Source organism: Selaginella moellendorffii, unplaced genomic scaffold (assembly GCF_000143415.4).
Source record: "Selaginella moellendorffii unplaced genomic scaffold, v1.0 SELMOscaffold_117, whole genome shotgun sequence".
In the NCBI taxonomy this organism is placed as follows: Eukaryota; Viridiplantae; Streptophyta; class Lycopodiopsida; order Selaginellales; family Selaginellaceae; genus Selaginella; species Selaginella moellendorffii.
In genome coordinates this window covers 258,437-285,029 of record NW_003314378.1, presented here as the reverse complement: position 1 = coordinate 285,029, position 26,593 = coordinate 258,437, and the positions used below count along the sequence as shown (strand labels likewise).

Sequence of the window (26,593 nt, the reverse complement as noted above, 5' to 3'; positions counted from 1 at the left end):
GGGCTATCCAAACGCTCGGCCTACGCCCCAGCTACATGCCTGTAAAGTGAAGAGAATATTAGCAATCTTGAGATTCTTCAACAGCGAGAGTTCACCTTCAAGTTGACTTGGTCAGATTTTTTAAGAACTTCGACTATGTCGTTGTTGAAGAGATTGTCAAAAAGGCCATCAGTTCCCAAAACAATGATGTCCCCCTTGCAGACAGGGATCTTGAATTCCTGTAGACGGAAAATTAGCGAAGTTAAGGGAAAAGCAAGAGTACCTCTGCAACCGTCGGATGGTCACCAAATGTTCCAACTTGAAACGGAAAGTTAAAACTATGCTGCATGGGCTCCGAGCTTGAACTATGATGAACCCAAGTCTCCCAAGTTTGCTGCGTACATGTCTGAAATATATGACCCGACTCAGCCTCAAACATCAAATCCGACTAGCTTACTTGCTCAAACAATGCAGCCACAAGGACCGTTGCTGATCCCTGGGCCTTTGTACTGACGTCCTTGGGGTCCGGTTTCCCTTTGCTGTTTACAACCAATGCCACAGTGTCCCATAAGCTCCCGAGAATACATCCCCGAATCAATGCCTGAAAACCAGTAAAAACTCTTTTGAAGAAACAGACTCAAAGAAAGATTTGTCTTACCTTCTCCGGCCCAGCCCCCAACACCATCAGCAACACCCATCCAGGAGCCTTCTGTGACGAAGGCATCTTCACCCCCTCTTTGAGCCTGTAAACAGCAAAGCTTAGAAGATCTACAAAAATTAGCAAGTAAGCTTTGCACCTTCTCAGGATGGGGACGCATCGCGGCAGCATAGTTGAGTCAAAGCAACCTTAAAAGCAAGAACACCATGAATTTCACCAGTAGCCACGCAAAACGTAAACATGCTCACTGGCTGGTAGAATCCGTTTCAGCATTCTGGCACCCTTGCAAGCTTGAGACTTCAGTATATAGAGAAGGAAAAAAAAAATTGCAAACCTCTTCGCCATTTTTGCAAGCCGAGTTGTGTGTCTTGGCCGGTTGTGGGAGGGAAACAGCCGATTCATCGAAAGTAACATGCGTTGTCTCTTCGGGCGCTTCAAGAGATAGAGAGATCAGCAACACCTCACCAAAAATTCCAAGCTACATTCTTACCTCGCGTGCTTAAAGAAGGAGAGGACGTTGCTCGTTATGAGCCATGATCTGCGGTAAACTTGCGTGATTAGTGCTTGGATCTTATTTTCTTTCCTCGCAGAGAGTTGATTCCACTGGTGGACAAGGCATGGGTTATGGATATGGGTGGGACTTTGGTTGAGCAGCTAAATTCTACTCTCTAGTTCGTGGAATGTTACTCTTAAGATAAAACTATACACTGACCGATCAAACCAGTGAGACTGGCTGGGCAATTAAACGTTTTTAATATTGCAATGGACTTTGCAGGCTCAACTAACAACAGCAGAAGGGCTCCTGGAACCAGGCAGCAGCGGAGGACATCCACATGACTAATGGTGCCTCCCAACTCTACATTGTTAACAGCACTACACAATTGGGCACCATAGATGGAACAGGAGTAGTACAAACGATTACATTTTGGTCAGCCAAACTATTCTTTAATAATGTGGTGTACTGTTTAGATTTTTCCTTGACAAAATGGTATGGCGGGGAATTCCAAGAGTTCTTGACCGCCTCATGTCTGACTAGGATGCGTATGCTGCTTACAACACTCCTATCAACAACCAGAACTCACTGTGGCCACGACTAAGTCATGCCAGCATGGGTGCCCGACTTTGCCCAACAAGTCCAAGAGCTTTAGAATGCACTGCCCACGACCACTGATACTGAGGTCAGCTGACTGATTGACATGCTCACACAGCAGCACAGGAGTGTTTTCTTAGTTCGCTCCCACCACCCCAACTGGATGCTTTCCTAGATTGCAATGGTGGGACAAATTATTAAACTTTTTAATATCATAAGTTTATTGTATTAAAGTGATTAATAAAGTAGCAGCAATAAACATTCTATTTTGCCCATGACAATGATGCAAGCAATAATCACAATGACTATGACTATGTATGTCTCATGACTATGTGAGCAACTATCCTTCTACACAGTTGTCTGCAAAATTGATAACCTACATAGACGTACCTTTGGTCGATATACCCATAGTTTATTTGTATCAGCAATGGACCTACACAATCCATAATAATTCCGTTAAAACTCCACACATAAAAAGTCTCTGGTAGAAGAATAAAGCAATTTAGTGTCAAGTTTTTAAGACCGTGTAAAACTCGAGTTTCACTGAGACCGGTTCTTACCATCAGTCGTCATCATCTACACACATAAAAGATGATTTTGACGGCTCTAGACAAGCCCGGTAAAAGAAAACTTCCGAGACGACTTGGCAGCAAACAAATCAGATTGTGTTACGCGGACAGCAAGAGTAAAAAATGAAATAGAAGGGAACAGAAGACCGTGTACCTAAAATCGTGCACGATTCACGACGAAGTCATCCAAAGGACCTCGCCTCCCCTCCTCCGGCTATAAAATGCCTGCCCCTCCCTCATATAGCTCCATCAGTCTTTTCCAAGCTCGCAAGATGGCTCATCTTCGTTTTGTTCTATCCTTCCTCCTAGCAATCAGCTCCATCTTGTTTGTGCATGCCGCGGATGAAGATATGCTGCAGGACTTTTGCGTTGCAGACAATGGCTCCAAGATCAAAGTGAATGGCGTCGTCTGCAAGGCGGCTGCCGATGTGAAAGCCGAGGACTTCAAGTCGAGCCTGCTGGCGACTCCCGGGAACACCGACAACAAGCTCGGCTCCAACGTCACGCTGGCGAGTGTCAACAATTTCCCCGGTCTCAACACCTTTGGTGTAGCTTTTGCCCGCATCGACTATGCTCCCGGCGGCACCAATCCCCCCCACGTCCATCCCCGAGGATCCGAGCTGCTCTTCCTCGTGCACGGGAACCTCTTAGTCGGATTCGTCACCACATTGCCGGACAACAAGCTCTTCGCCCAAATGCTCTATCCTGGAGATCTGTTCGTCTTCCCTAGGGGACTCGTCCACTTCCAGCTCAACGTTGGAAAGGAGCCTGCGGTTGCGATGGCTGGCTTCAACAGCCAAAACCCCGGGGCGACTCAGGTGGCCAAGGCGGTGTTTGATTCCAATCCTCCAATCAACGACGACGTGATCGCGAAAGCGTTCCAAATTGACGACCGTGGTCTCATCCAGAAGTTGAGAGAGCTCATCGGCATGACTTGAAAGTTTCTCCAAAGGTTGCGAGGCTGACTTGACTAAGTTACATATATAAATAAATTATTTTTCCAAAGCTCTTACCTTTCGGAAACTTTCGTAAGCACAGCTAGATAGAATAAAAAACAAACACATCGCTTTCCCGCCAATTTCCATTTTAAACACGCTCCTGGAGCGATTTGCCATCCAATGCCCGATATATATCGTAATGCGATCGGCAAGATGCCACCAAAACCCTACAAACCAGAGCATCCGTCACAAACGGCATGGCACGCAGCAATTCCTCGGCATTCTCCAGCCGAACATATCGATCATGCAGACCCTGCCTGGCGCGATCCTAAAATCCCCTGTCACGAGAAGAAAGAAATCCTTGTTGCGATTCACGGAGCTGATGTAGGCGCAGGCCGGAGTGTCACCTTCCACGCTCCCATCGAGGACTTTCTCGCCCTCGCCACAATGAGCAAACGCAGTGATCCCTTTATGCAGCATTGTAATGGGCTAAAGGTGACACTGTAGTGAAGTGAGGTCCATGATCTTTCAAGGGAAAGACCAAAACTACACCTTGCCAACTCACCCAAGCCCTCTCTAACCCTGTTAGAAGGGGCTTTTGGCAAGATGAGAAAGTATCTCCTTTAGCCTACTTTGAGAGGATTTCGAGATTTACCTGGACGTATTTGAGTGTGCTGCATAGAATAATCAAGTGGCTGGACATGAGAAGGTTCTGTATGGCTCTATCAGGAGAGTTCGTTTCATGCTGTGCACGAGATCAGATTGTTTGGTGGGATGAAGCAGTGGACTCGATTTCCAGGCTGTTGTGATGTTCAATTAAGATTGCATTATCGAGATTGGAATCACAAGAACATGGAAAGAACTGGACGTGTCTCCCAGCGTGGTGCGTGTTTCGTCCGGGAATTAATCTTGTGATGTTTGCTCGAGGCGACGTAGCCTTGATTCTCACAGTAGATTGGTGTTGGGCGGGGTGTCGTTGAGGAGGCGGCGACGCCAGATGGCCTCTTTGCATGCGGAACTAGCCTCCGCCTCACAGCTGGAGCAGGCAACGACGCTCTTCTTCTTGCTGCTAACTGCATTGTGAAGGCTAAACAATTTAGCCAAAGCCAGCCCAGTAAGCTTGACTCGTGGCCTTAAGACCGTAAGAAAACGTATCTCGGAAGTACCAAAAGACGCGTTTAAGTGCTTGCCAATGTTGAGGTCCAGGATTGTCAAGGGTTCTTGCACAAAGTGGAATTCGAATGGATTAGCGCACCTTCCATGGCGTCCATATCCCCTCTATAACTCTCCAACAAGCGAACGAGGCATTTTCCTAGGCTATGGCATTGAACACAAGGCTTACAAGGTCTACAATCCTGTCTCCAAGGCGCTGATCATCTCACCAGACGTGCATTCCAATGAGACTCCATCACGTCAAGTGGGAGAAAATCTGCCTTTGCCATTGCTGCCCAATGCCCAATCCGAACGACCTGCGAATCTTCAAGACTCACTGCAGCCGCTCCTCTTTGCAGATCTTCTCGCCAGAACAAGGGCAAGCCACCACCACGGCTGATTGTTCGCAGCTGTACAAGACATCCCTGAAAGTCTTGTGGAGACTTTACTTGCTGGACTGGAACTTCTGGGAATTCCACGCAGCTCTCAAGTCAAGGAAAAATGGAAAGTTGCCTTTATCATTTCCCTTCACCTGGTGAGACAACCGCCTCCTGGACGCAAGCTGTAAATTGATGTGTGACTGTAATGGGAGGGAGCGGAGGTGGGGAAGGTGGAGGATTTAGATGAAAAGAGCCTGCCCAGCGTGACGTGTCAGCCACGTGGCTGTCCGCCTCTTCAATTATCGTGGCAGCACCCGGAAGGCCCGGGAGCTGGCGTGGGCTGACCCTGGATGAGCATTCTCCGGGAGGTTCTTTCGAGAAGAGTGTGGATCTTGTTAACAACAGGAAGGCGCAATTCGGAATTGAAAAGCTCGGCCTGCCGGCTCATCACCGAAAACGCGGCCTGCAACATTCGATGTTGCCGCTGATCATGATCACCAATGCGATGGCAAGAAGTATCTTTGCACGATCCATTCCAGCCACAAAAGCACTAAACATAGTGATGATATCGTTGTATAAGAACCAAGAGCTGTGCTTGCTCCGATACGATTGGATCCAATGGGCCTCCAGTGTTTTATATTCACACAAAAGTTCTCCACCGGGCTTGGTAAACAGTCAAGTCCTTTGCGCGTGCCATCTGTCAAAACAAGACTCGTTAGCTTCCAAGCCAGAACACTATACGAGCAGCTTTTCAAAGTCCTGGACAAAACGACAGTTCGCCATTCAAAGTCTATAAGCTCTTGGCACCAAATTACCTTTTCCGTGTATGTGGGATTTCAAGGCAGCCTTGGCGCAACTTTGCGTGGGCCAAGAGCATGAGCTAGCTGACCACGCAAATCTACAAAAGACGCTAGAGTTGCATCATGCAGCCAAGGAGCAACTTAGAAATCTATCACGAGAAAGAAAATAAAATCTTAAAAGCTTGAACCCACGCCGCATTCGCACTTTTCAATGTTGCCCAACGCGAACTGAGCCGGATAAACGTGGTAGCACGGCTCCATCGTCTCCCTCACCGAGCAAACCACGCTCTCTGGTCGCACACAAACTGCACGGGCCGCACGCCCGCCACCCCTGCCGCCGAGTAGCCAAACGTGGATTGCGGGCTCGTCACCAGGACATCGCTCATCGACAGCAAGTAGATCTCCATCACCGCCTGTGCGTCGTGATCCAAGTTCCCTGTGTTTTGCACCCCCTCCACGCTCGGCTGGTGGATGGACACCGAGGAACCGTCCGCTAGATCGTATCCCAGCACCTTGCTCTTGAGCGTCTCCGAGTACTGCGAATTGAGCGACACCACCAACACCGCCACCTTCTTGCTGTTCTTCCTCACCGACGATCTGGGAGCTCGCTCCTGGGTGGTGTTTGCGAGCGGGCCTTGTTGCACCAGGCAGTCGAACGTATCCTCGGCGAGGTTGGGCAGATGTGGCTTCGCAGCTGGACCCCAACTAGAAGCTCGGCCTGGGCCAGGTACGCGTCGTAGTACCTGGCCGCCTTGTCCCACACGAAGTCACTGGGAAGCAACCGGTACCTCACCAGGAGATGGAAGATGGCCTCCTGCTGTGGTCTTGGCAGAAGAAGGCCTTGTCCTAGGCCACCACCACCTCGGGGAAGCTCACGTCGACGCCGCGGCTGCAGTTGGGCGATCCCGCCAGGCTCCCAATCCACTTGGAGGCGTCCCACGGCGCCAACTCGAGGTGCTTCCAGCTCGACGGCAGCAGCCAGGAGCTGGATGGAAACGGCTCGCAGAAGAGCGTGTCCAGGTTCTCCAACCTCGCGATCAACATCGTCCTGTCGGTGAGCAGCGCGTAGAGAAACGCTGCTACTATAGCCACCACCTTGTTGCCGATCCCCTGGCTGGCGGGAACATTGACGAGGTAGCCGCATGTACTACAGTTCGCGCACTGCTCGGGCCCCGGAGCGCACCTCCCGTGCAAAGCCTCGTACTCTAGGATTTTCCGGTGGAGCGACTCGGATGGCTCGAAGCTCGTCGATCTTCGGCGGCTGTAGAAGTCGTACTCGTTCCTACTCCTGCAAGTGTCGCTGCCCTTGTAGCTTGTGGTGTTGTTGCTGATGCGGAAGTTTGATCCCATAGTTCGGCTCCGGGACATCATCGCGGAGTCGGAATTTATGTCGAGAACCCATACGAGTAGCAGTGCCGCAGCGGAGAAGAGGAGCACGAAGAACAGCAAGCTCGGGCTGTAACTTTTCATCCTCCCATCCTGGAAAGTTTTTCTTCGTCGCCTACCGAACTCCACCTCAAAGCAAAAAATTCCTCTTAGTTGGTGATGGTGATTACCAACCTGGAGATCAGAAAGAATTAAGATTTGAGCAACTAAGAAACAATTCCGTGGCTTACCATGTGGACGGGACACGCGACCAAATACTCGAGACGAAGAAGGAAGTCACGGCTCCAGCCAATTGCCTTCGTCGCTCACCATCTTTCTGGTGGAGTCTCACGGTACTGGGACGAGAGCGGTATCCAAGGATCCTCCACACGAGCTTGCCTGGAGCTGTCCTTCAAGCTGTTCTCCGTGAGCTCTTTGTTGCTATCCGACCGTAGCAGGGTTTCCACCACTTAGTCCTTCAGAACCAGCCCCTCCAACCGGTTCTCCGAGAGATCCGAGTAAACTCAAAGAGTCTGCCCAAGCTGAGAGACAAGATACGGCCCACACAGCTCTTCCGAAACGTTGTTCGAGCACTTCCAAGCCCGCACACCCACTTGGATGGCTGAGAGATGTAGAGCCGAGCATGAGATTCCGGAGTTTGCTGCTGGATGGGGGAGTGAGACTGTTGAAGAGCTCCTGGAGAGCCACGCAGTCGCGAAAGATCCCATCGCGCCAAAGGCCTAGCAGCTCCATGTACCCCCGAGAAGGACGAGCCAGAGATCATGTTGCCGGCTCGTGATCGTCCAGCTGAACTGATTCCCTGGCACGTCTAACACCCTGAGCAGTTCCCTCTAAACAGAAGAGATACCTGTCCTGTCCGGAGTTCAATCTCCAGTGAGGCTAGAACTTCCAGGCTGTGAACCTTCTGATGGAACAAAACCTTGATTTCTTAAAGGAAGATTCAGCAGCAGTTACCTGCGATTTAAACCAGTTTCTAATGAAGGCTGGACACCAAAGACACGAAGATGAGCCAATCAAAAGGGTGCTCAATTAGCGTAAGAACCGGAAATACCGCGGCCTATACACTGGCCTCCGCAAAAACTGCTTGAAAAGTTTACCCTTCGCGACTCAAATATCACGTCGCTTTCCACCGCTCCAATTGTCCAAACGCTCGGCCTGCGCCCCAGCTACATGCCTGTAAAGTGAAGAGAATATTAGCAATCTTGAGATTCTTCAACAGCGAGAGTTCACTTTCAAGTTGACTTGGTCGGACCCAAGAGATTTTTTAAGAACTTCGATTATGTCGTCGTTGAAGAGATTGTCAAAAAGGCCATCAGTTCCCAAAACAATGATGTCCCCCTTGCAGACAGGGATCTTGAATTCCTGTAGACGGAAAATTAGCAAAGTTAAGGGAAAAGATGGTCACCAAAAGTTCCAACTTGAAACGGAAAGTTAAAACTATGCTGCATGGGCTCCCAATTGCGAACTATGATGAACCCAAGTCTCCCAATTTTGCTGCGTACATGTCTGAAATATATGACCCGACTCAGACTCAAACATCAAATCCGACTAGCTTACTTGCTCAAACAATGCAGCCACAAGGACCGTTGCTGATCCCTGGGCCTTTGTACTGCCGGCGGCTTTGACAAGCACGTCCTTGGGGTCCAGTTTCCCTTTGCTGTTTACAACCAATGCCTTACAATGTCCCATAAGCTCCCGAGAATACATCCCCGAATCAATGCCTGAAAACCAGTAAAAACTCTTTTGAAGAAACATACTCAAAGAAAGATTTTTCTTACCTTCTCCGGCCCAGCCCCCAACACCATCAGCAACACCCATCCAGGAGCCTTCAGTGAAGAAATCATCTTCACCCCCTCTTTGAGCCTGTAAACAGCAAAGCTTAGAAGATCTACAAAAATTAGCAAGTAAGCTTTGCACCTTCTCAGGATGGGGACGCATCGCGGCAGCATAGTCGAGTCGAAGCAACCTTAAAAAGCAAGAACACCATGAATTTCACCAATAGCCACGCGAGAAAACAAGCTCACCGGCTGGTAGAATCCGTTTCAGCATTCTGGCACCCCTGCAAGCTTGAGACTTCAGTATATAGAGAAGGAAAAAAAAAATTGCAAACCTCTTCGCCATTTTTGCAAGCCGAGTTGTGTGTCTTGGCCGGTTGTGGGAGGGAAACAGCCGATTCATCGAAAGTAACATGCGTTGTCTCTTCGGGCGCTTCAAGAGATAGAGAGATCAGCAACTGTGGCCCTGTGCCACGTGGCTAGTCCACGTGGAGAGACACGAGTCTTCATCGGTTCACCATGTCACACGTATGTACATTTTCATATATGCTATGACGGATCTTGAGCACCATCACACGGTTTCACCTTTCGTTAGATGGTATCAGAGCAATGCCTGGGAGAGCGAGAAGAATTCGAAACCATAGGATCAGGGCAACACTTGCTAGGGTGAATCGGAGCCTCCGGACAGAGGCATGCCCTAATCCAAGCGCTCCAGGCCTTGCAAGAGGGTGTAACGATTGGGATTTGCGAGCCATAGGGTAGATCATAGTGCGACGACTGTAGTCATCAATGAAACTGATAAAGTATTGGATACCTCCCACTGCTGTGGTGGCCATCGGGCCACACACATCAGTGTGTACAAGTTCCTCGAGATGCTCCAGTCTTGGGGAAAGGTTGGCGAGTAGATTTTCCTAGCTGACAGCCCTGGCACAATGGAAGAACTGCTCTTGGGTCCAGGTCTAGACCTTCAACCATCTGCTCGCGTGCGAGATGCTTGATTCTATCAGCACTAGGATGCCCCAGGCGTGCGTGCCAAAGCTCCAGTGAGTGACTGGTCGTTGTCTTTTGTGCGTGTAGGCCCAGACTCCGTCCAGCAAGATCTGGCAGCATGGTAAGGGAGGTGTAATGGCGAACTGATACCCATCCTCAGCAAATTGTCCCACAGAGAACAAATTAGCACATAAACCAGGAATAACCTTGTGGATCTTTACGACTATTCCTTGTGGTAAAGTCAACTTGATGGTTCCAATTCCTTTCACAGCAAGCTGCTGGGCATTGCCAACGATGACATACTCCTCTGTGGCTGTAGGATCATAGGCTTCAAAGTACTTATCACTGTTGAACATATGGTCTGTAGCAGCAGAATCCAGGTAGATGCACTCTGTAGACAGTGCTGCCACTGCCATAGCTCGTGACAAGATGAAGGCGTGTACCACCTTTTTCTTTGCATTGTTCCTTACAGGCTTGAGAGATGGATTTTTCACCCAGCATTGAGCTTCGTCATGGCCTTTCTTGTTGCAATGAGAACACTTGGGCTTCTTGGATGAAGAGGCTCCTTGTTTCCCTTTGTTCACTGTTTCTTTCCTGAGAGAAGAGTAGAATGCAACGGCCTCTGATCCTGTTGTTGCTCTTCGTCTCAGATCATCGTCCTGGAGGCTGTTACGTATGAGAGGATCAAAGGATGGAGGAAGTGTGACGAGCACCAGCTCTGCTTCTTCTTCATCCTCTATGTTTGCTCCCACATCCTTAAGATCATCTAAGATTGTTCTCGCTGCAGCAAGATGATCCTTGAGGTCGTCCCCTTCAGCCATCACCAGTGCATGAAGCTGCTTCCGTAAAAAAATGCGATGGGATGTTGAAGGGATCTGGTAAGTCTGCTTCATGGCCTCCCACGCTTCCTTTGCACTCTTGCACCGTCCAATGCAATGAAATTCTCGCCCCTCCAGCGCTGCATGGAATTTGCCCAAAGCTCTCCGGTCCTTCTTGCGATACTTCGCAGTTTCATCCACTGTAGCTGTATCTGGAAGTGTCTCAGTTCCTGTGGTGATGTCCCAGAGGCCTCGTTCATCCATATAGGATTCGAATTTTGTCTTCCAGAAGCACCAGTTGCTCCCATCAAATTTTGGTGGATTTGCGTCCACTGAAACGATATCCGCTGTAGGCACAGTCGGATTTGTGATGGGAGGGGAAATAGGTGGTGGATTTGGAGGCGGATTTGTAGGAACAGTGGCTGCCATGGGTGCCGATACCCAATCCCACCACTCGTTGAAGTCTAGATCCAGGTTCTTAGTCGTCCAGTGCGCCTTGTGCGGATCGATCTGCGTAGAGGATCTGGAGGAGGCGGCGGGGCTGGTGGTGTTGGAGTAGAAGCGGGCATGGGTTGTTGCGTAGGGACTGTTTGAAGCGGCACAGTGATCGTGCCGACAGTCAACTGATCTTGTTCCGCTTCAACGTCATTTTCTTCGGTCAAGGTAGGTCTGGAAGTAGAACCTTGACTAGAAGGAAGAAAAGAATTCTCGTTGAAAACCACATCTCTGCTCAGGATCTCCTGCTTCGTGATTGGATTCCAGAGACGATAGGCTTTGTGATCGAGGCTGTAGCCCACAAACACAGCCTTCTGGCTCTTGGGGTCCAATTTCTTGCGCATTCCATCAGGGATGTGTGCCCAATGCGTAACTGTAGGTTTCTTGCCACTCCATGCTTCTTCAGGAGTGATGCCAGCAAGGGCAGAGGTGGGGAGCCGGTTCTGGAGATAGTTCGCCGTCAAGACAGCGTGAAACCAGAAGCTGCGAGGCAAACCACTGGAAAGTAGCATTGCCCGAGCACTCTCCACTAGTGTGCGATTCTTGCGCTCAGCTACGCCATTCTGTTGTGGAGTCTCTCGCGTTGTAAGTTCTCGCACAATCCCTCCTTGCTCACACAGCTGGTTGAAAGCATTGGAAGTGAATTCGCCTCCACCATCACTTCTCAATCGCTTGAGCATTTTCCCAGTTTGTGTTTCTCCCATATCCTTGAAAGTCTGGAAGTAGCCTACTGAGCGTCTCATCGAGACAATGGTCTCCTCTCGTGCAGCTGGGACTCCTACTGTTCCGAGGACCTATGGAGAAGCCATGGCCTCACAGGAAGCGTCTTACTGGCGTGTAGCAATGGAAGCCGAGATTGCTTCACAGCAAAAGAACGAGACACATGTTCTTGTTCCAACTGTGCCTTCCAATCGCCAGATTATCAAGAGCATGTGGGTGTATGCTCTGAAGCTTAATCCTGATGGCTCGGTTCGCTACAAGGTGCGATTGGTGGCAAAAGGATGCTCGCAAGTTCCTGGACTTGACTACAACGACACCTTCGCTCCAGTGGTTAAACATTCTACTCTTCGTTCCTTGATTAATTTTGCTGCGGTGGGAGACTTTGATCTGGAACAGATGGATGTGACCACGGCATTCCTTTATGGTGCGCTTGAAGAAGAAATCTATATGGCACAGCCAGAAGGATTTCTAGCCGCTGGAAAAGAGGATCATCTCTGGCTTCTCAAGAAAGCTGTCTACGGCTTGAAACAAGCACCCAGATCTTGGTACAAACGCTTTGACAATTTTATACTAAGTGTGGGCTTTTCCCGTAGCGAGGCAGACCCGAATCTTTATATTCGGGTGGAGGGTGAATCATTTGTGATCATCGCTCTTTATGTTGATGATACTCTTGTCATCCATAATCATCGCTTAATGTTTCTCCAGGTTAAGCGAGATCTTTGCAGCCAATTTGAGATGAAAACTCTTGGCTCGGCTTCCTACTTTCTTGGCATGGAACTTGTGCGTGATCGCTCTCAACGCACTATCTATCTTCACCAAGCCAAGTATATAGAAGATATACTGGCCAGGTTTTCTATGACGAGCTCTAATCCAGTGGCGACACCAATGGAACTAGGCTGCCAGCTTTCACGAGCCATGTCTCCTGAGACAGAGGAAGACAAGAGAGCCATGGACTCCATCCCTTACAGACAAGCTGTTGGCAGTCTCATGTATCCAGCTGTTTGTACGCGCCCAGATATTTCTTTTGCCGTGAGCAAAGTTAGCCAATTCCTGGCTAATCCTGGATCTCAACATTGGGCAGCAGTGAAACGCATCTTCAGGTACCTTCGAGGTACTACTTACCTTGGATTGTGCTACCAGGGAAAAGCGCTTACCCTCACGGGCTACTGTGATGCTGATTTTGGGGGAGACTGTGACACACGCAAGTCCACCTCTGGCTATTCGTTTTCCCTGGGCAGTGCGACAGTCTCGTGGTGCAGCAGGAAGCAAAGTACAGTGGCAACCTCTAGTACTGAAGGAGAATATTTGGCAGCCTCACAAGCTACCAAAGAAGGTGTGTGGTTACGCTCACTACTTTCTAACCTTGGTGTGAGTGTGAAGACTCCCACTCGCCTCTTCTGCGACAATCAAAGCTGCATTGCGTTAGCGGCCAATCCTCGCTTTCATTCACGCACCAAACACTTTGGGATTCATCATCATTTTGTTCGTGAGAAAGTGGAAGATGGCACAATTGAGCTGATCTACTGTGACACAACCACTCAGGTTGCAAATATCTTCACAAAAGCACTACCCCAAGATCGATTTCAAGTCCATCGCGAAGGGCTGGGACTTTCTCCACTGATGAGCATCACTCGTGATGGCCACAGTGCCACTGGGAGTGTTGAGAGTGGCCCTGTGCCACGTGGCTAGTCCACGTGGAGAGACACGAGTTTTCACCGGTTCACCATGTCACACATATGTACATTTTCCATTCCATATATGCTATGACGGATCTTGAGCACCATCACACGGTTTCACCTTTCATTAAAGCAACACCTCACCAAAAATTCCAATCTACATTCTTACCTCACGTACTTAAAGAAGGAGAGGACGTTGCTCGTTGTGAGCCATGATCTGCGGTAAACTTGCGTGATTAGTGCTTGGATCTTATTTTCTTTCCTCGCAGAGAGTTGATTCCACTGGTGGACAAGGCGTGGGTTATGGATATGGGTGGGACTTTGGTTGAGCATCTAAATTCTACTCTCTAGTTCGTGGAATGTTACTCTTAAGATAAAACTATACACTGACTGATCAAACCAGTGAGGCTTGCTGGGCAATTAAACGTTTTTAATATTGCAACAGACTTTGCAGGCTCAACTCACAACAGTGGAAGGGCTCCTCGAACCAGGCAGCAGCGGAGGACATCCACATGACTAATGCCGCCTCCCAACTTTACATTGTTAACAGCACTACACAATTGGGCACTATAGATGGAATAGGAGTAGTACAAACGATTACATCCTGGTCGTTTAAACTATTCTTTAATAATGTGGTGTATTGTTTAAGTTTTTCCTTAACAAAATGGTGAGTGAAAGTTAAATAGAGTAATCATTGATATTTTTTCTTTATTTCTTTGCAATAGTGGGGAATTCCAAGAGTTCTTAACTGCCTCATGTTTGACTAGGATGCATATGCTGTTTAAAACAAGTTCTAGTTGCATATCAACAACCAAAACTTGCTGTGGTCACGACCAAGTCATGCCAGCATGGGTGCCCGACTTTGCCCAACAAGTCAAAGAGCTTTAGAATGCACTGCCCACGACCACTAATACTGAGGTCAGCTGATTGATTGACATGCTCACACAGCAGCACATGAGAAATAAATGAGTATTTCTCAGTTCACTCCCACCACCCCAACTGGATGCTTTCCTAGATTGCAATGGTGGGACAAATTATAAATTTTTTTAATATCATAAGTTTATTGCATTAAATTGATTAATAAAGTGGCAGCAATAAACATTCTATTTTGCCCATGACAATGATGCAAACAATAATCACAATGACTATGACTATATATATCTCATGACTACGTGAGCAACTATCCTTCTGACAACATAATTGTCTGCAAAATTGATAACCTACATAGACGTACCTTTGGTCGATATACCCATAGTTTATTTGTATCAGCAATGGACCTACACAATCCATAATAATTCCATTAAAACTCCACATATAAAAAGTCTCTGGTGCCAAGAAGAATAAAGCAATTTAGTGTAAAGCTTTTACCAAGACCGTGTAAAACTCGAGTTTCACTGAGACCGGTTCCTACCATCAAAACCAAGGTCGTCATCATCTAAGAAAAGATGATTTGGACGGCTCTAGACAAGCCCGGTAAAAGAAAACTTCCGAGACGACTTGGCAGCAAACAAATCGGATTGTGTTATGCGGACAGCAAGAGTAAAAAATGAAATAGAAGGGAACAGAAGACCGTGTACCTAAAATCGTGCACGATTCACGACGAAGTCATCCAAAGGACCTCGCCTCCCCTCCTCCGGCTATAAAATGCCTGCCCCTCCCTCATATAGCTCCATCAGTCTTTTCCAAGCTCGCAAGATGGCTCATCTTCGTTTTGTTCTATCCTTCCTCCTAGCAATCAGCTCCATCTTGTTTGTACATGCTGCGGATGAAGATATGCTGTAGGACTTTTGCGTTGCAGACAATGGCTCCAAGATCAAAGTGAACGGCGTCGTCTGCAAGGCGGCCGCCGATGTGAAAGCCGAGGACTTCAAGTCGAGCCTGCTGGCGACTCCCGGGAACACCGACAACAAGCTCGGCTCCAACGTCACGCTGGCGAGTGTCAACAATTTCCCCGGTCTCAACACCTTTGGTGTAGCTTTTGCCCGCATCGACTATGCTCCCGGCGGCACCAATCCCCCCCACGTCCATCCCCGAGGATCCGAGTTGCTCTTCCTCGTGCACGGGAACCTCTTAGTCGGATTCATCACCACCTTGCCGGACAACAAGCTCTTCGCCCAAATGCTCTATCCTGGAGATCTGTTCGTCTTCCCTCGGGGACTCATTCACTTCCAGCTCAACGTTGGAAAGGAGCCTGCGGTTGCGATGGCTGGCTTCAACAGCCAAAACCCCGGGGCAACTCAGGTGGCCAAGGCGGTGTTTGATTCCAGTCCTCCAATCAACGACAACGTGATCGCAAAAGCGTTCCAGATTGACGACCGTGGTCTCATCCAGAAGTTGAGAGAGCTCATCGGCATGACTTGAAAGTTTCTCCAAAGGTTGGGAGGCTGACTTGACTGAATGGAAAGATAAATAAATTCTTTTTCCACCTTTCGATAGTATGCACAGCTAGAAAACAAACACATCGCTTTCCCGCCAATTTCCATTTTAAACACGCTCTTGGAGCGATTTGCCATATATGTCGATCCAGTGCCCGAAACATATCGTAATGCGATCGGCAAGATGCCACCAAAACCCTACAAATCAGAGCATCTGGCACAAACGGCATGGCACGCAGCAATTCCTCGGCATTCTCCCTGCCACGGCCGAAGATATCGATCATGCAGACGAAGTGATCCCTGCCTGGCGCGATCCTAAAATCCCCTGTCATGAGAATAAAGAAATCCTTGTTGCGATTCACGGAGCTGATGTAGGCGCTATCACCTTCCACGCTCCCATCGAGGACTTGAGCAAACGCAGTAATCCCTTTATGCGGCGTTACAATGAGTTAAAGGTGACACTGTAGTGACGTGAGGTCCATGATCTTACAATGTTCAAGGGAAAGACCAAAACTACACCTTGCCAACTCACTTAAGCCCTCCTCAAGCAGACTCATTTAGCCTACTTTGCGAGGATTTCAAGATTTACTTGGATGTATTTGAGTGTGCTGCATATAATAATCGAGTGGCTGGCTGGACATGAGAAGGTCCTGTATGGCTCTATCAGGAGAGGCACAGAGAATGTTCGTTTCATGCTGTGCACGAGATCAGATTTTTTGGTGGGATGAAGCAGCGGACTCGATTTCCAGGCTGTTGTGGTGTTCAATTAAGATTGCATAACATGGAAAGAACTGGACGTGTCTCCCAGCGTGGTGCGTGTTTCGTCCGGGAATTAATCTTGTGATGATTGTTACAGTAGATTACAATGCAATTGGCAGCAAGAAGCAGAGCGTCGTTGCCTGCTCCAGCTGTGAGGCGGAGGCTAGTTCCGCATGCAAAGAGGCCATCTGGCTTTGCCGCCTCCTCAACGACACCCGGCCCAACACCGAAGGCTAAACAATATAGCCAAAGCCAGCCCAGTAAGCTTGACTCTTGGCCTTAAGACTGTAAGGAAACATAGCTTGACTCTTGGCCTTAAAACTGTAAGGAAACATAGCTTGACTCTTGGCCTTAAGACTGTAAGGAAACATATCTCGTAAGTACCAAAAGACACGTTTAAGTGCTTGCCAATGTTGAGGTCCAGGATTGTCAAGGGTTCTTGCACAAAGTGGAATTCAAATGGATTAGCGCACCTTCCATGGCGTCCATATCCCCTCTAAAACTAGAAAAAAACTCACTTCAACAAGCGGCATTTTCCTAGGCTATAGCATTGAACACAAGGCTTACAAGGTCTACAATCCTGTCTCCAAGACGCTGATCATCTCACCAGACGTGCATTTCAATGAGACTCCATCGTCAAGTGGGAAAAAATCTGCCTTTGCCAGTGCTGCCCACTTCCCTCTGCAGCTTGTTCTAGCACCACCGGCTCTTGTCCCTCCTGCCCTGCCCGGCCCTCAAGCCATGCCCAATCCGAACGACCTGCGAATCTTCGAGACTCACTGCAGCCGCTCCTCTTTGCAGATCTTCTCGCCAGAACAAGGGCAAGCCACCACCACGGCTGATTGTTCGCAGCTGTACAAGACATCCCTGAAAGTCTTGTGGAGACTTTACTTGCTGGACTGGAACTTCGGGGAATTCCAAGCAGCTCTCAAGTCTCTTGAAGTTGACAGGGAAAAATGGAAAGATGCCTTTATCATTCCCCTTCACCTTGGTGAGATAAGCGCCTCATGGACGCAAGCTGGGTAAATTGATGTGTGACTGTAATGGGAGGAAGCGGAGGTGGGGAAGAATGGGGAAAGGGGTGGAGGCGGAGGATTTGGAGGAGAATTCGCCGCCGTCTCCCAGCGTGACGTGTCAGCCACGTGGCTGTCCGCCCCTTCAATTAGCCAAATAATGGTGGTATTGAAATGAAAAATCGTTTTAGGAAAATGCTATGGATGGTCGTGGCAGCACCAGGAAGGGCCGGAGGATGGCGTGGGCTGACCCTGGATGAGCATTCTCCGGAAGGTCCTTTCGAAAAGATTGTGGATCTTGTTAACAACAGGAAGGCGCAATTCGGAATTGAAAAGCTCGGCCTGCTGGCTCATCGCCGAAAACGAGCCCGGCCTGGAACAATCGATGTTGCCGCTGATCATGATCACCAATGCGATGGCAAGAAGCATCCTTCCACGATCCATTCCAGCCACAAAGCACTAAATGTAGTGATGATATCGTTGTATAAGAACCAAGAGCTGTGCTTGCTCCGATACGATTGGATCCAATGGGCCTCCAGTGTTTTATATTCACACAAAAAGTTCTCCACCGGGCTTGGTAAACAGTCAAGTCCTTTGCGCGTGCCATTTGTGAAAACAAGACTCGTTAGTTTCCAAGCCAGAACACTCTACGAGCAGCTTTTCAAAGTCCTGCAGAAAAGACAGCTCGCCATTAAAAGTCTATAAGCTCTTGGTACCAAATTACCTTTTCCGTGTATGTCGGATTTCAAAGCAGCCTTGACGCAACTTTGCGTGGGCCAAGAGCATGACCTGACCGCGCAAGTCTACAAATGACGCTAGATTTGCGTGATGCACCCAAGGAGCAACTTAGAAATCTATCACGAGAAAGAAAATAAAATCTTAAAGCTTTAAGAACTTTCTAAGACAACATCCTTTCTAAGAACGTCCTTTAGACTAGTCTGAAACCCACGCCGCATTCGCACTTTTCAATGTTGTCCAGCGCGAACTGAGCCGGATAAACGTGGTAGCACGGCTCCATCGTCTCCCTCACCGAGCAAACCACGCTCTTGTTCTGGTCGCACACGAACTGCACGGGCCGCACGCCCGCCAGCCCCGCCGCCGAATAGTCAAACGTGGATGGCGGGCTCGTCACCAGGACATCGCTCATCGACAGCAAGTAGATCTCCATCACCGCCTGTGCGTCGTGATCCAAGTTCCCCGTGTTTTGCACGCCCTCCACACTCGGCTGGTGGATGGACACCGAGGAGCCGTCCGCTAGATCGTATCCCAGCACCTTGCTCTTGAGCGTCTCCGAGTACTGCGAGTTGAGCGACACCACCAGCACCGCCACCTTCTTGCTGTTCTTCCTCACCGACGATCTGGGAGCTCGCTCCTGGGTGGTGTTTGCGAGCGCGCCTTGTTGCACCAGGCAGTCGAACGTATCCTCGGCGAGATTGGGTGGCGAGAACCAGATGTGGTTTCGCAGCTGGACCCCGACTAGAAGCTCGGCCTGGGCCAGGTACGCGTCGTAGTACCTGGCCGCCTTGTCCCACACGAAGTCACTGGGAAGCAACAGGTACCTCACCAGGAGATGGAAGATGGCCTCCTGCTGTGGGAACAATTCCTCGAGTTTGCTCCTGAAAGCCGGGACGTTGTAGAGCGCCGGAGTGAAGTACTGGCCGGAGGAGAGGACGATCCACCGCGCGCTGGAGTTGAGAGCTTGCTGTTGATCTTGGCAGAAGAAGGCCTTGTCCTGGTCCCTGTAGTTGTAATCGAGATAGGCCACCACCACCTCGGGGAAGCTCACGTCGACGCCGCGGCTGCAGTTGGGCGAACCCGCCAGGCTCCCAATCCACTTGGAGGCGTCCCACGGCGCCAACTCGAGGTGCTTCCAGCTCGACGGCAGCAGCCAGGAGCTGGATGGAAACGGCTCGCAGAAGAGCGTGTCCAGGTTCTCCAACCTCGCGATCAGCATCGTCCTGTCGGTGAGCAGCGCGTAGAGAAACGCTGCTACTATAGCCACCATCTTGTTGCCGATCCCCTGGTTGGCGGGAACGTAGACGAGGTAGCCGCATGTACTACAGTTCGCGCACTGCTCGGGCCCCGGAGCGCACCTCCCGTGCAAAGCCTCGTACTCTAGGATTTTCCGTTGGAGCGACTCGGATGGCTCGAAGCTCGCCGATCTTCGGCGGCTGTAGAAGTCGTACTCGTTCCTACTCCTGCAAGAGTCGCTGCCGTTGTAGCTTGTGGTGTTGTTGCTGATGCGGAAGTTTGATCCCAGAGTTCGGCTCCGGGACATCATCGCGGAGTCGGAATTTACGTCGAGAATCCATACGAGTAGCAGTGCCGCAGCGGAGAAGAGGAGCACGAAGAACAGCAAGCTCGGGCTGTAACTTTTCATCCTCCGATCCTGGAAAGTTTTTCTTCGCCGCCTACCGAACTCCAAAGCCTCAATGCAAAAAATTCCTCTTAGTTGGTGATGGTGATTACCAACCTGGAGATCGGAAAGAATTAAGATTTGAGCAACTAAGAAACAATTCCGTGGCTCACCATGTGGACGGGACACGCGACCAAATACTCGAGACAAAGAAGGAAGTCACGGCTCCAGCCAATTGGCTTGTCGCCACCTTCCTCACCATCTTTCTGGTGGAGTCTCACGGTACTGGGACGAGAGCGGTATCCAAGGATCCTCCACATGAGCTCGCCTGGAGCTGTCCTTCAAACTGTTCTCCGTGAGCTCTTTGTTGCTATTCGACCGTAGCAGGGTTTCCACCACTTAGTCCTTCAGAACCATCCCCTTCAACCGGTTCTCCGAGAGATCCGAGCAAACTCAAAGAGTCTGCCCAAGCTGAGAGACAAGATAGCCCACACGAGCTCCTCTGAAACGTTGTTCGAGCACTTCCAAGCCCGCACACCCACTTGGATGGCTGAGAGATGTAGGGCCGAGCATGACATTCTGGAGTTTGATGCTGGACGAGGGTGAGAGCTCCTGGAGAGCCACGCAGTCGCGAAAGATCCCATCGTGCCAAAGGCCTAGCAGCTCGATGTACCCCCGAGAAGGACGAGCCAGAGATCATGTTGCCGGAGAGCTTGAGTATCTTGAGCTTGCTCGTGATCGTCCAGCTAAACTACATGTCTAACACCTCAAGTGACCCTGAGCAGTTCCCTCTAAACAGAAGAGATACCTGTCCTGTCCGGTGTTCAATCTCCAGTGAGGTTAGAACTTCCAGGCTGTGAACCTTCTGATGGAACAAAACCTTGATTTCTAAAAAGAAGATTCAGCAGCAGCTACCTGCGATTTAAACCAGTTTCTAATGAAGGCTGGACACCAAAGACACAAAGAATGAGCGGTTTGAATCAAATCAAAAGGATGTCATACCTCAATTAGCGTAAGAACCGGAAATACCGCAAAAATTAACGGCCTGAGCAATTTACACTGGCCTCCGCAAAAACTGCTTGAAATGTTTACCCTTCGCGACTCAAATATCACGTCACAAACGCCACAACTGCCGTGGTATCATCTAGCTTTCCACCGCTCCAATTCATTCTCGCCTTTGCAGCCGCCCTGGCAAACGGGCTGTCCAAACGCTCGGCCTGCGCCCCAGCTACAAGGTCTGCTGCAGCTGCCTGTAAAGTGAAGAGACTATCAGCAATCTTGAGATTCTTCAACAGCGAGAGCTCACCTTCAAGTTGACTTGGTCGGACCCAAGAGATTTTTTAAGAACTTCGATTATGTCGTCGCTGAAGAGATTGTCAAAAAGGCCATCAGTTCCCAAAACAATAATGTCACCCTTGCAGACAGGGATCTTGAATTCCTGTAGACGGAAAATTAGCGAAGTTAAGGGAAAAGAAGCAAGAGTACCTCTGCAACCGTCGGATGGTCACCAAATGTTCCAACTTGAAACGGAAAGTTAAAACTATGCTGCATGGGCTCCGAGCTTGCAACTACTTGCCAATTGCGAACTATGATGAACCCCGAGTCTCCCAAGTTTGCTGCGTACAGTGTCTGAAATATATGACCCGACTCAGCCTCAAACATCAAATCCGACTAGCTTACTTGCTCAAACAATGCAGCCACAAGGACCGTTGCTGATCCCTGGGCCTTTGTACTGCCGGCGGCTTTGACAAGCACGTCCTTGGGGTCCGGTTTCCCTTTGCTGTTTACAACCAATGCCTTACAATGTCCCATAAGCTCCCGAGAATACATCCCCGAATCAATGCCTGAAAACCAGTAAAAACTCTTTTGAAGAAACAGACTCAAAGAAAGATTTGTCTTACCTTCTCCGGCCCAGCCCCCAACACCATCAGCAACACCCATCCAGGAGCCTTCAGTGAAGAAAGCATCTTCACCCCCTCTTTGAGCCTGTAAACAGCAAAGCTTAGAAGATCTACAAAAATTAGCAAGTAAGCTTTGCACCTTCTCAGGATGGGGACGCATCGCCGCAGCATAGTCGAGTCGAAGCAACCTTAAAAAGCAAGAACACCATGAATTTCACCAATAGCCACGCGAAACGTAAACAAGCTCACCGGCTGGTAGAATCCGTTTCAGCATTCTGGCACCCCTGCAAGCTTGAGACTTCAGTATATAGAGAAGGATTTTTTTTTTTTGCAAACCTCTTCGCCATTTTTGCAAGCTGAGTTGTGCGTGGAAAACTTCTTGGCCGGTTGTGGGAGGGAAACAGCCGATTCATCGAAAGTAACATGCGTTGTCTCTTCGGACGCTTCAAGTGATAGAGAGATCAGCAACACCTCACCAAAAATTCCAAGCTACATTCTTACCTCGCGTAGAAAACTGCGAGGCAATCTCATCAAAGGGCAGCTTGGAGAACAGCACCGACTGCCGCGGCATGCCATGCTGAAGCCGCCTCTCACGGCCCCCAAAAGCAAACCTCAAGACATCAAATCCGCCCTGGCGCCTCGCGAATCCGGCCGAAGCTCGCCGCTGCCATGGCTGCTGCTGGGACAAGCTACATCCAGCTGCGGCGGCCGCTGCGATCGCCGTGACGGCCTTGTCCTGCTGCATCGACAGCGCCATACCCGCGTTCCTTCCCGCCCAGGAAATACGCCTCATAGCCGAGCACCAGGAGCCCTAATTTCCTTCAATCGTAACTAAACTAACAGAAAAATAAAGGCCAAGAAAATTATAGCGGGACAAAACATCCATCCATTCTCATTTAAAAAAACTATAGCTTACTTTCCAATCAACATGACAACCTCTGCAAAATAGCTCTCTCCGGATCTTCGCTAGCTCGAACGATCGAGAGAGTTTTCTTCGCTGGAACTTCGCTAGCTCGATCGATCAAGAGTCAGTCCTGCCTGACAAACCAGCGTCCTCTCTTCTTCCCTGTTAAGCTCCAGCCAGAATCACTGCCACCGTCGCCACCGCCATCGCCACCACCACCATTTCCTGTTCCTCTTCCTCTCACTTCCCCCTCTTCGAAGCACCCGTCCTCTTCGCCTTGAAAAGCTTCCTCGTCCGCTGCTCGCCATCTGCATTCCCTGCTCCCACTGTAAATCCGCTAAAGCCACTGAATGGATTCGCCCCTGCTGGTTGAGATCCAAACACCGGAGCGGCCGGGGTAGCTCCAGCCCCCGGTTGCTGGGCGCCGAAGATCGAAGGCTGAGAACCAAACGGCGGCTGCGACGCAAACGGGTTGGCTTGCGGACTGCCACCACCAAAGCTAGGCGCTGACGCCGCTCCAAACGCTGGTGCTGGCGGAGAGCTTCCAAACACGAAGGGTTGAACCGACGCTGGGGTGGTAGCACTGCCGGAAGTAGCCGCAGCTCCAAAAGGTGAAGACTGAGAACTAAATGGCTGCGATCCAAAGCCTCCAAATGCCGGTGCCGATGTCTGATGAGCACCAAAGTCGGGAGCCGACGCCGCTCCAAATGTTGGCAGTGCTGGTGGAGGACTTCCAAACACGAACGGTTGAGCCGCCGGGACCGGAGTGTTGCCGAACGCTACAGGCTGCGACGTCTGCACAGCACTCGCGGGCTCTTCGGCCATGTCCTGTTCCATGTCCCCGGTTCCCAAGGCAGAGCTCGTGCCTGTGGTGGGAGAAGGTGCTGAGGAAGCTATGCCGAAGATACTCGGGCTGGTGTTTGTGTTGGAACCAAAGGTGAAAGATGCCGGCGTTGTTACGCCTCCAAACTCAAAGCCTGCCTTCTTTTCCGCTGGTGGCGCGTTCGTAAATGAAAAGGCCGGCTTGCTTTCAGCTGCCGGGACGGGTGCAAACACCGGTTTACTTGTAGCTGATGCTGGAGTGGCGATGAATGAAAAAGCCGGCTTTGTCTCTGATGTCTGAGAGGCCAAAAACTCGAAGCTCGCTTTGTTCTCCGCCACTGGAGCGCTCGAGAATGCGAAAGTAGCCTTGCTTTCAGCTGCCGGCATTGCAGGAGTGGTTGTGGAAGGAGTAATGTCCGTTGCAGAGCTTGACGATGCGAAAAGCGGAGTTGATTTCGTTTCGACGGCTTTACTGACAGCTGAAGGAGCGGTAAATGATTTAATCTCCTGCGTCGGAAACTCGGACGCTGATTTCTTCTCCACCACTGGAACGCTAGAGAATCCAAAGGCACCTCTGCTCTCAGCCACCGGTGCAGTAGAAGCTGCGCCAAATGCAAACAGTGTCCCACTGTCATTCGAAGATCCAAATGGTTGAGTTGATTTTGTCTCTGTCGTTGCCATAAATAGAGGACCCGATTTACTTGCAGCTGTGAATGAAGGTGCTGTCGAATGAGAACTCTCGAACCCAGCGAATAGCTTCTTCTCTGCCACTGCTGTGCTAGGAAACGCAACAGTAGCCTTGCCTTCGGTCGCTGCAACAGTAGAAGTTGCTGCAAGCGCAAATGCTGGTTTACTGTCAGTTGCAAATCCAAATAGTTGAGTTGACTTCGTTTCTGCAGCCGTACTGGTTGCTGGAGAAGTTGTAAATAAAAGCGACGAATTCTGCACCTCAAAAGTTGCTTTCTTCTCTGCCGCTGGCGCGGTAGAAAATGCAAACATACTCTTGCTTTCGGCAGCCGGTACGGTAAGAGTGGCCAAAGGCGGAGAAGATGGCTTACTGTCAGCTACAGAGCTTGGAGATGCAAAAAGTTGTGTTGTTTTTGTTTCGGAGGGTGTAGACACTGCTGGGGTTGCTATCGGTTGGACCTCATCATCAGAATTGGACTCCTGCGATAACAGCAACAAAATGTAAGCACAAAGTTCCCTTCTTACAACAAAAGCTTACCTCCATAGCGGCATTCATACGAAATCCTTTGGTCATTTGTGCCGAGACAGGCGACCACGGACGAGAACTTAGCTCGGGTGACGTCGTAACCGCTTTACCCTTAGCATCGTTTTCAGCTGGCTCAGCCGACGTTGTCACTGGGGCTGCTGATGACGATGGCTCTCCAGTTTCAGTAGCACGGTGGCTGGGAGAATGATCTTGTAAAGCGTCGGAAAGTGGGCATTCCAAAGTCAGCTCAGTTTTTCGTGCCTGCTCGCTCATCATCGAAGGTGATAGTTCCTTTGGCCGCTTCTCCCTGACGACAGCAAGTTCTTCCTCTAGAGACATGACCTTCGGCGGTGTCAAGATTTCTAGTGTCTCAAGAATTCTCCTGGCTGTTTCTGACGATTGCATTGGCACGGCCGCTGCAGAATCTTCTTTACTCCGTTTCTCCCATCTCTTTCTTTGAAGATTTTTCATTCGATCGGAATAACTACCAGCGAAGCCTCCGTTGGACGCGCTCGGCAGTAGCGAAACAGGCGGGCCATTTGCTGGAGTCATTTTCAACTTTGTACGACGCCCAGTGTATTCTAGCTCATCATCCACACGTCTCTTTTTCTGCGGAAAACAAGTTATAAGAAATGCAACCAAGAGAAAATCAACCACGAACCTCCACAGGATATGGAGTCGCACGCACGTTGTTTGGGCGTTGTTTGGGCAGTCTTACATATGGTGTATGCCCCGGCGTAGCTATTCTGATATGAGAAAGCGGTGTCGGAGCCACTCGAGGAGTAGTAGCTCGGTACTCTTCATGTGTACGCTCATAGTCCAAAGTTCTAATAGGAAATACAGACGCAGGAACAGGTGACAAACGCTTATCCATGTAAGCCTTGGCGATGTCAACAGGCGAAGACCCACTGTCCTCATGATGGTCCTGAAAGACCACCAAAAGTATTATCATGAGACCGACAGCAAAATGAGTAGCAAGGACTTTATACATACCATGTTTCTATGCGCAAGTCGATCTCGTTCCCCTTCATTCTCCCGTTCTCTTTCCAGCTCATCCTCTGGGTAGCGCTGATCTCGATCACCAACAAGACCATTAGGAATAGTGGGCTGGAGCTTGGACTGCAAAACCTTGATAAAGCGGTCACATTGCTCCCTGGTAAAAACCAAGGTCAGTAGGAACACACAGAGCACACCACAAATACCTTGTAAAAATCCGGTCCTTGAGCAAATCCTCAATCTGGTCTCCCGAGCCCCCAAAATTCACATCGTGATTCACTAAACCCTCCTGACGAGCATCAAAATCTACAGTCAGTGAGCTGCCAAAATCCCATTCCTCACCTGATAAGATTGCGGCGGTGGCGGCGCCGGCAGCGCAAGCGTCTCGTCGCCGTCCCGGCGGAAGAGGGAAGACAAAAAGGACGAAGCGCCGCTGAGAATCCTGGATCCAATCCAAGCACCTCGCCGAGCCGCCGGCTGCGGAGGATTCCGCCCTACGGGCCTGTCATACGGCCCTCTCCTCACTCCCCCGGGCTTGGAGACCTGATGATCCTGATTGAAATTCTGGTGGTGCCGCGCCGACCTGATCTTCCCTCCAGCAGCAGCGCCGCGACCTGTGCCGTAGGGAGTCCGATCCAGCGATCCTGCTGCTGGACCTTGCAGGGGCCCTGCCATTCCCAAAACCCTAGGCTGCCCTAGCGCGCGCCTGCGCGAGGAAAGCTCTACAACTAGGGTTTCTCTCTCAGCCGCCCTGTGGTCCACAAATGCCAGTGGCGGCCATACCTGTGGCCTGTACGGCCATTGAGAAATCAAAGCTTATCCATCGTC

The 26,593-nt window shown here is 50.0% G+C and overlaps 7 protein-coding genes and 1 pseudogene across 8 annotated transcripts; 2 read left to right on the top strand and 6 right to left on the bottom strand.

Annotated features, from left to right (window-relative positions):
• Positions 1 to 77: 77 nt before the first annotated feature.
• Positions 78 to 797, bottom strand: LOC112342738 (probable protein phosphatase 2C 55). The gene is made up of 5 exons (XM_024665004.1): positions 777 to 797; positions 638 to 722; positions 447 to 580; positions 263 to 385; positions 78 to 218 (listed from the first exon to the last, which is right to left on the bottom strand). Exons 1-5 carry the CDS (start codon positions 795 to 797, stop codon positions 78 to 80), a joined length of 504 nt encoding a protein of 167 aa, XP_024520772.1.
• A 1,755-nt stretch (positions 798 to 2,552) lies between these two features.
• Positions 2,553 to 3,304, top strand: LOC112342748 (putative germin-like protein 2-1). Its single transcript, XM_024665026.1, has one exon. It carries the CDS (start codon positions 2,569 to 2,571, stop codon positions 3,232 to 3,234), a length of 666 nt encoding a protein of 221 aa, XP_024520794.1. The 5' UTR covers positions 2,553 to 2,568; the 3' UTR covers positions 3,235 to 3,304.
• Positions 3,305 to 5,580: 2,276 nt separating this feature from the next.
• Positions 5,581 to 7,036, bottom strand: LOC112342737 (annotated as a pseudogene).
• A 989-nt stretch (positions 7,037 to 8,025) lies between these two features.
• Positions 8,026 to 9,189, bottom strand: LOC112342736 (probable protein phosphatase 2C 26). The gene is made up of 8 exons (XM_024665003.1): positions 9,063 to 9,189; positions 8,977 to 9,011; positions 8,870 to 8,918; positions 8,731 to 8,815; positions 8,510 to 8,673; positions 8,391 to 8,458; positions 8,183 to 8,336; positions 8,026 to 8,126 (listed from the first exon to the last, which is right to left on the bottom strand). The coding sequence occupies exons 3-8, from the start codon at positions 8,888 to 8,890 to the stop codon at positions 8,067 to 8,069; spliced, it is 552 nt and encodes a 183-aa protein (XP_024520771.1). The 5' UTR covers positions 8,891 to 8,918; positions 8,977 to 9,011; positions 9,063 to 9,189; the 3' UTR covers positions 8,026 to 8,066.
• Positions 9,190 to 13,513: 4,324 nt separating this feature from the next.
• LOC112342735 (putative germin-like protein 2-1) lies at positions 13,514 to 15,857 on the top strand. The gene is made up of 3 exons (XM_024665001.1): positions 13,514 to 13,540; positions 13,667 to 13,750; positions 15,209 to 15,857. The coding sequence occupies exons 1-3, from the start codon at positions 13,514 to 13,516 to the stop codon at positions 15,785 to 15,787; spliced, it is 690 nt and encodes a 229-aa protein (XP_024520769.1). The 3' UTR covers positions 15,788 to 15,857.
• Positions 15,858 to 18,435: 2,578 nt separating this feature from the next.
• On the bottom strand, positions 18,436 to 21,047 carry LOC112342744 (probable fucosyltransferase 8). The gene is made up of 3 exons (XM_024665021.1): positions 20,932 to 21,047; positions 20,103 to 20,873; positions 18,436 to 20,046 (listed from the first exon to the last, which is right to left on the bottom strand). Exons 2-3 carry the CDS (start codon positions 20,247 to 20,249, stop codon positions 18,502 to 18,504), a joined length of 1,692 nt encoding a protein of 563 aa, XP_024520789.1. The 5' UTR covers positions 20,250 to 20,873; positions 20,932 to 21,047; the 3' UTR covers positions 18,436 to 18,501.
• On the bottom strand, positions 20,888 to 22,640 carry LOC112342745 (probable protein phosphatase 2C BIPP2C1). 2 transcript variants are annotated; one of them, XM_024665023.1, is made up of 10 exons: positions 22,332 to 22,640; positions 22,167 to 22,273; positions 22,080 to 22,114; positions 21,970 to 22,018; positions 21,831 to 21,915; positions 21,610 to 21,773; positions 21,415 to 21,558; positions 21,236 to 21,367; positions 21,022 to 21,179; positions 20,888 to 20,974 (listed from the first exon to the last, which is right to left on the bottom strand). In XM_024665023.1, exons 1-9 carry the CDS (start codon positions 22,621 to 22,623, stop codon positions 21,039 to 21,041), a joined length of 1,149 nt encoding a protein of 382 aa, XP_024520791.1. In that variant the 5' UTR covers positions 22,624 to 22,640; the 3' UTR covers positions 20,888 to 20,974; positions 21,022 to 21,038. The 2 variants fall into 2 exon arrangements, with proteins under 2 accessions (XP_024520791.1, XP_024520790.1); XM_024665022.1 differs by having other exon boundaries at positions 20,904 to 21,179.
• Positions 22,641 to 22,696: 56 nt separating this feature from the next.
• On the bottom strand, positions 22,697 to 26,555 carry LOC112342726 (nuclear pore complex protein DDB_G0274915-like). Its single transcript, XM_024664976.1, has 6 exons — positions 26,108 to 26,555; positions 25,972 to 26,054; positions 25,763 to 25,922; positions 25,431 to 25,694; positions 24,782 to 25,378; positions 22,697 to 24,723 (listed from the first exon to the last, which is right to left on the bottom strand). Exons 1-6 carry the CDS (start codon positions 26,438 to 26,440, stop codon positions 22,975 to 22,977), a joined length of 3,186 nt encoding a protein of 1,061 aa, XP_024520744.1. The 5' UTR covers positions 26,441 to 26,555; the 3' UTR covers positions 22,697 to 22,974.
• Positions 26,556 to 26,593: the final 38 nt, after the last annotated feature.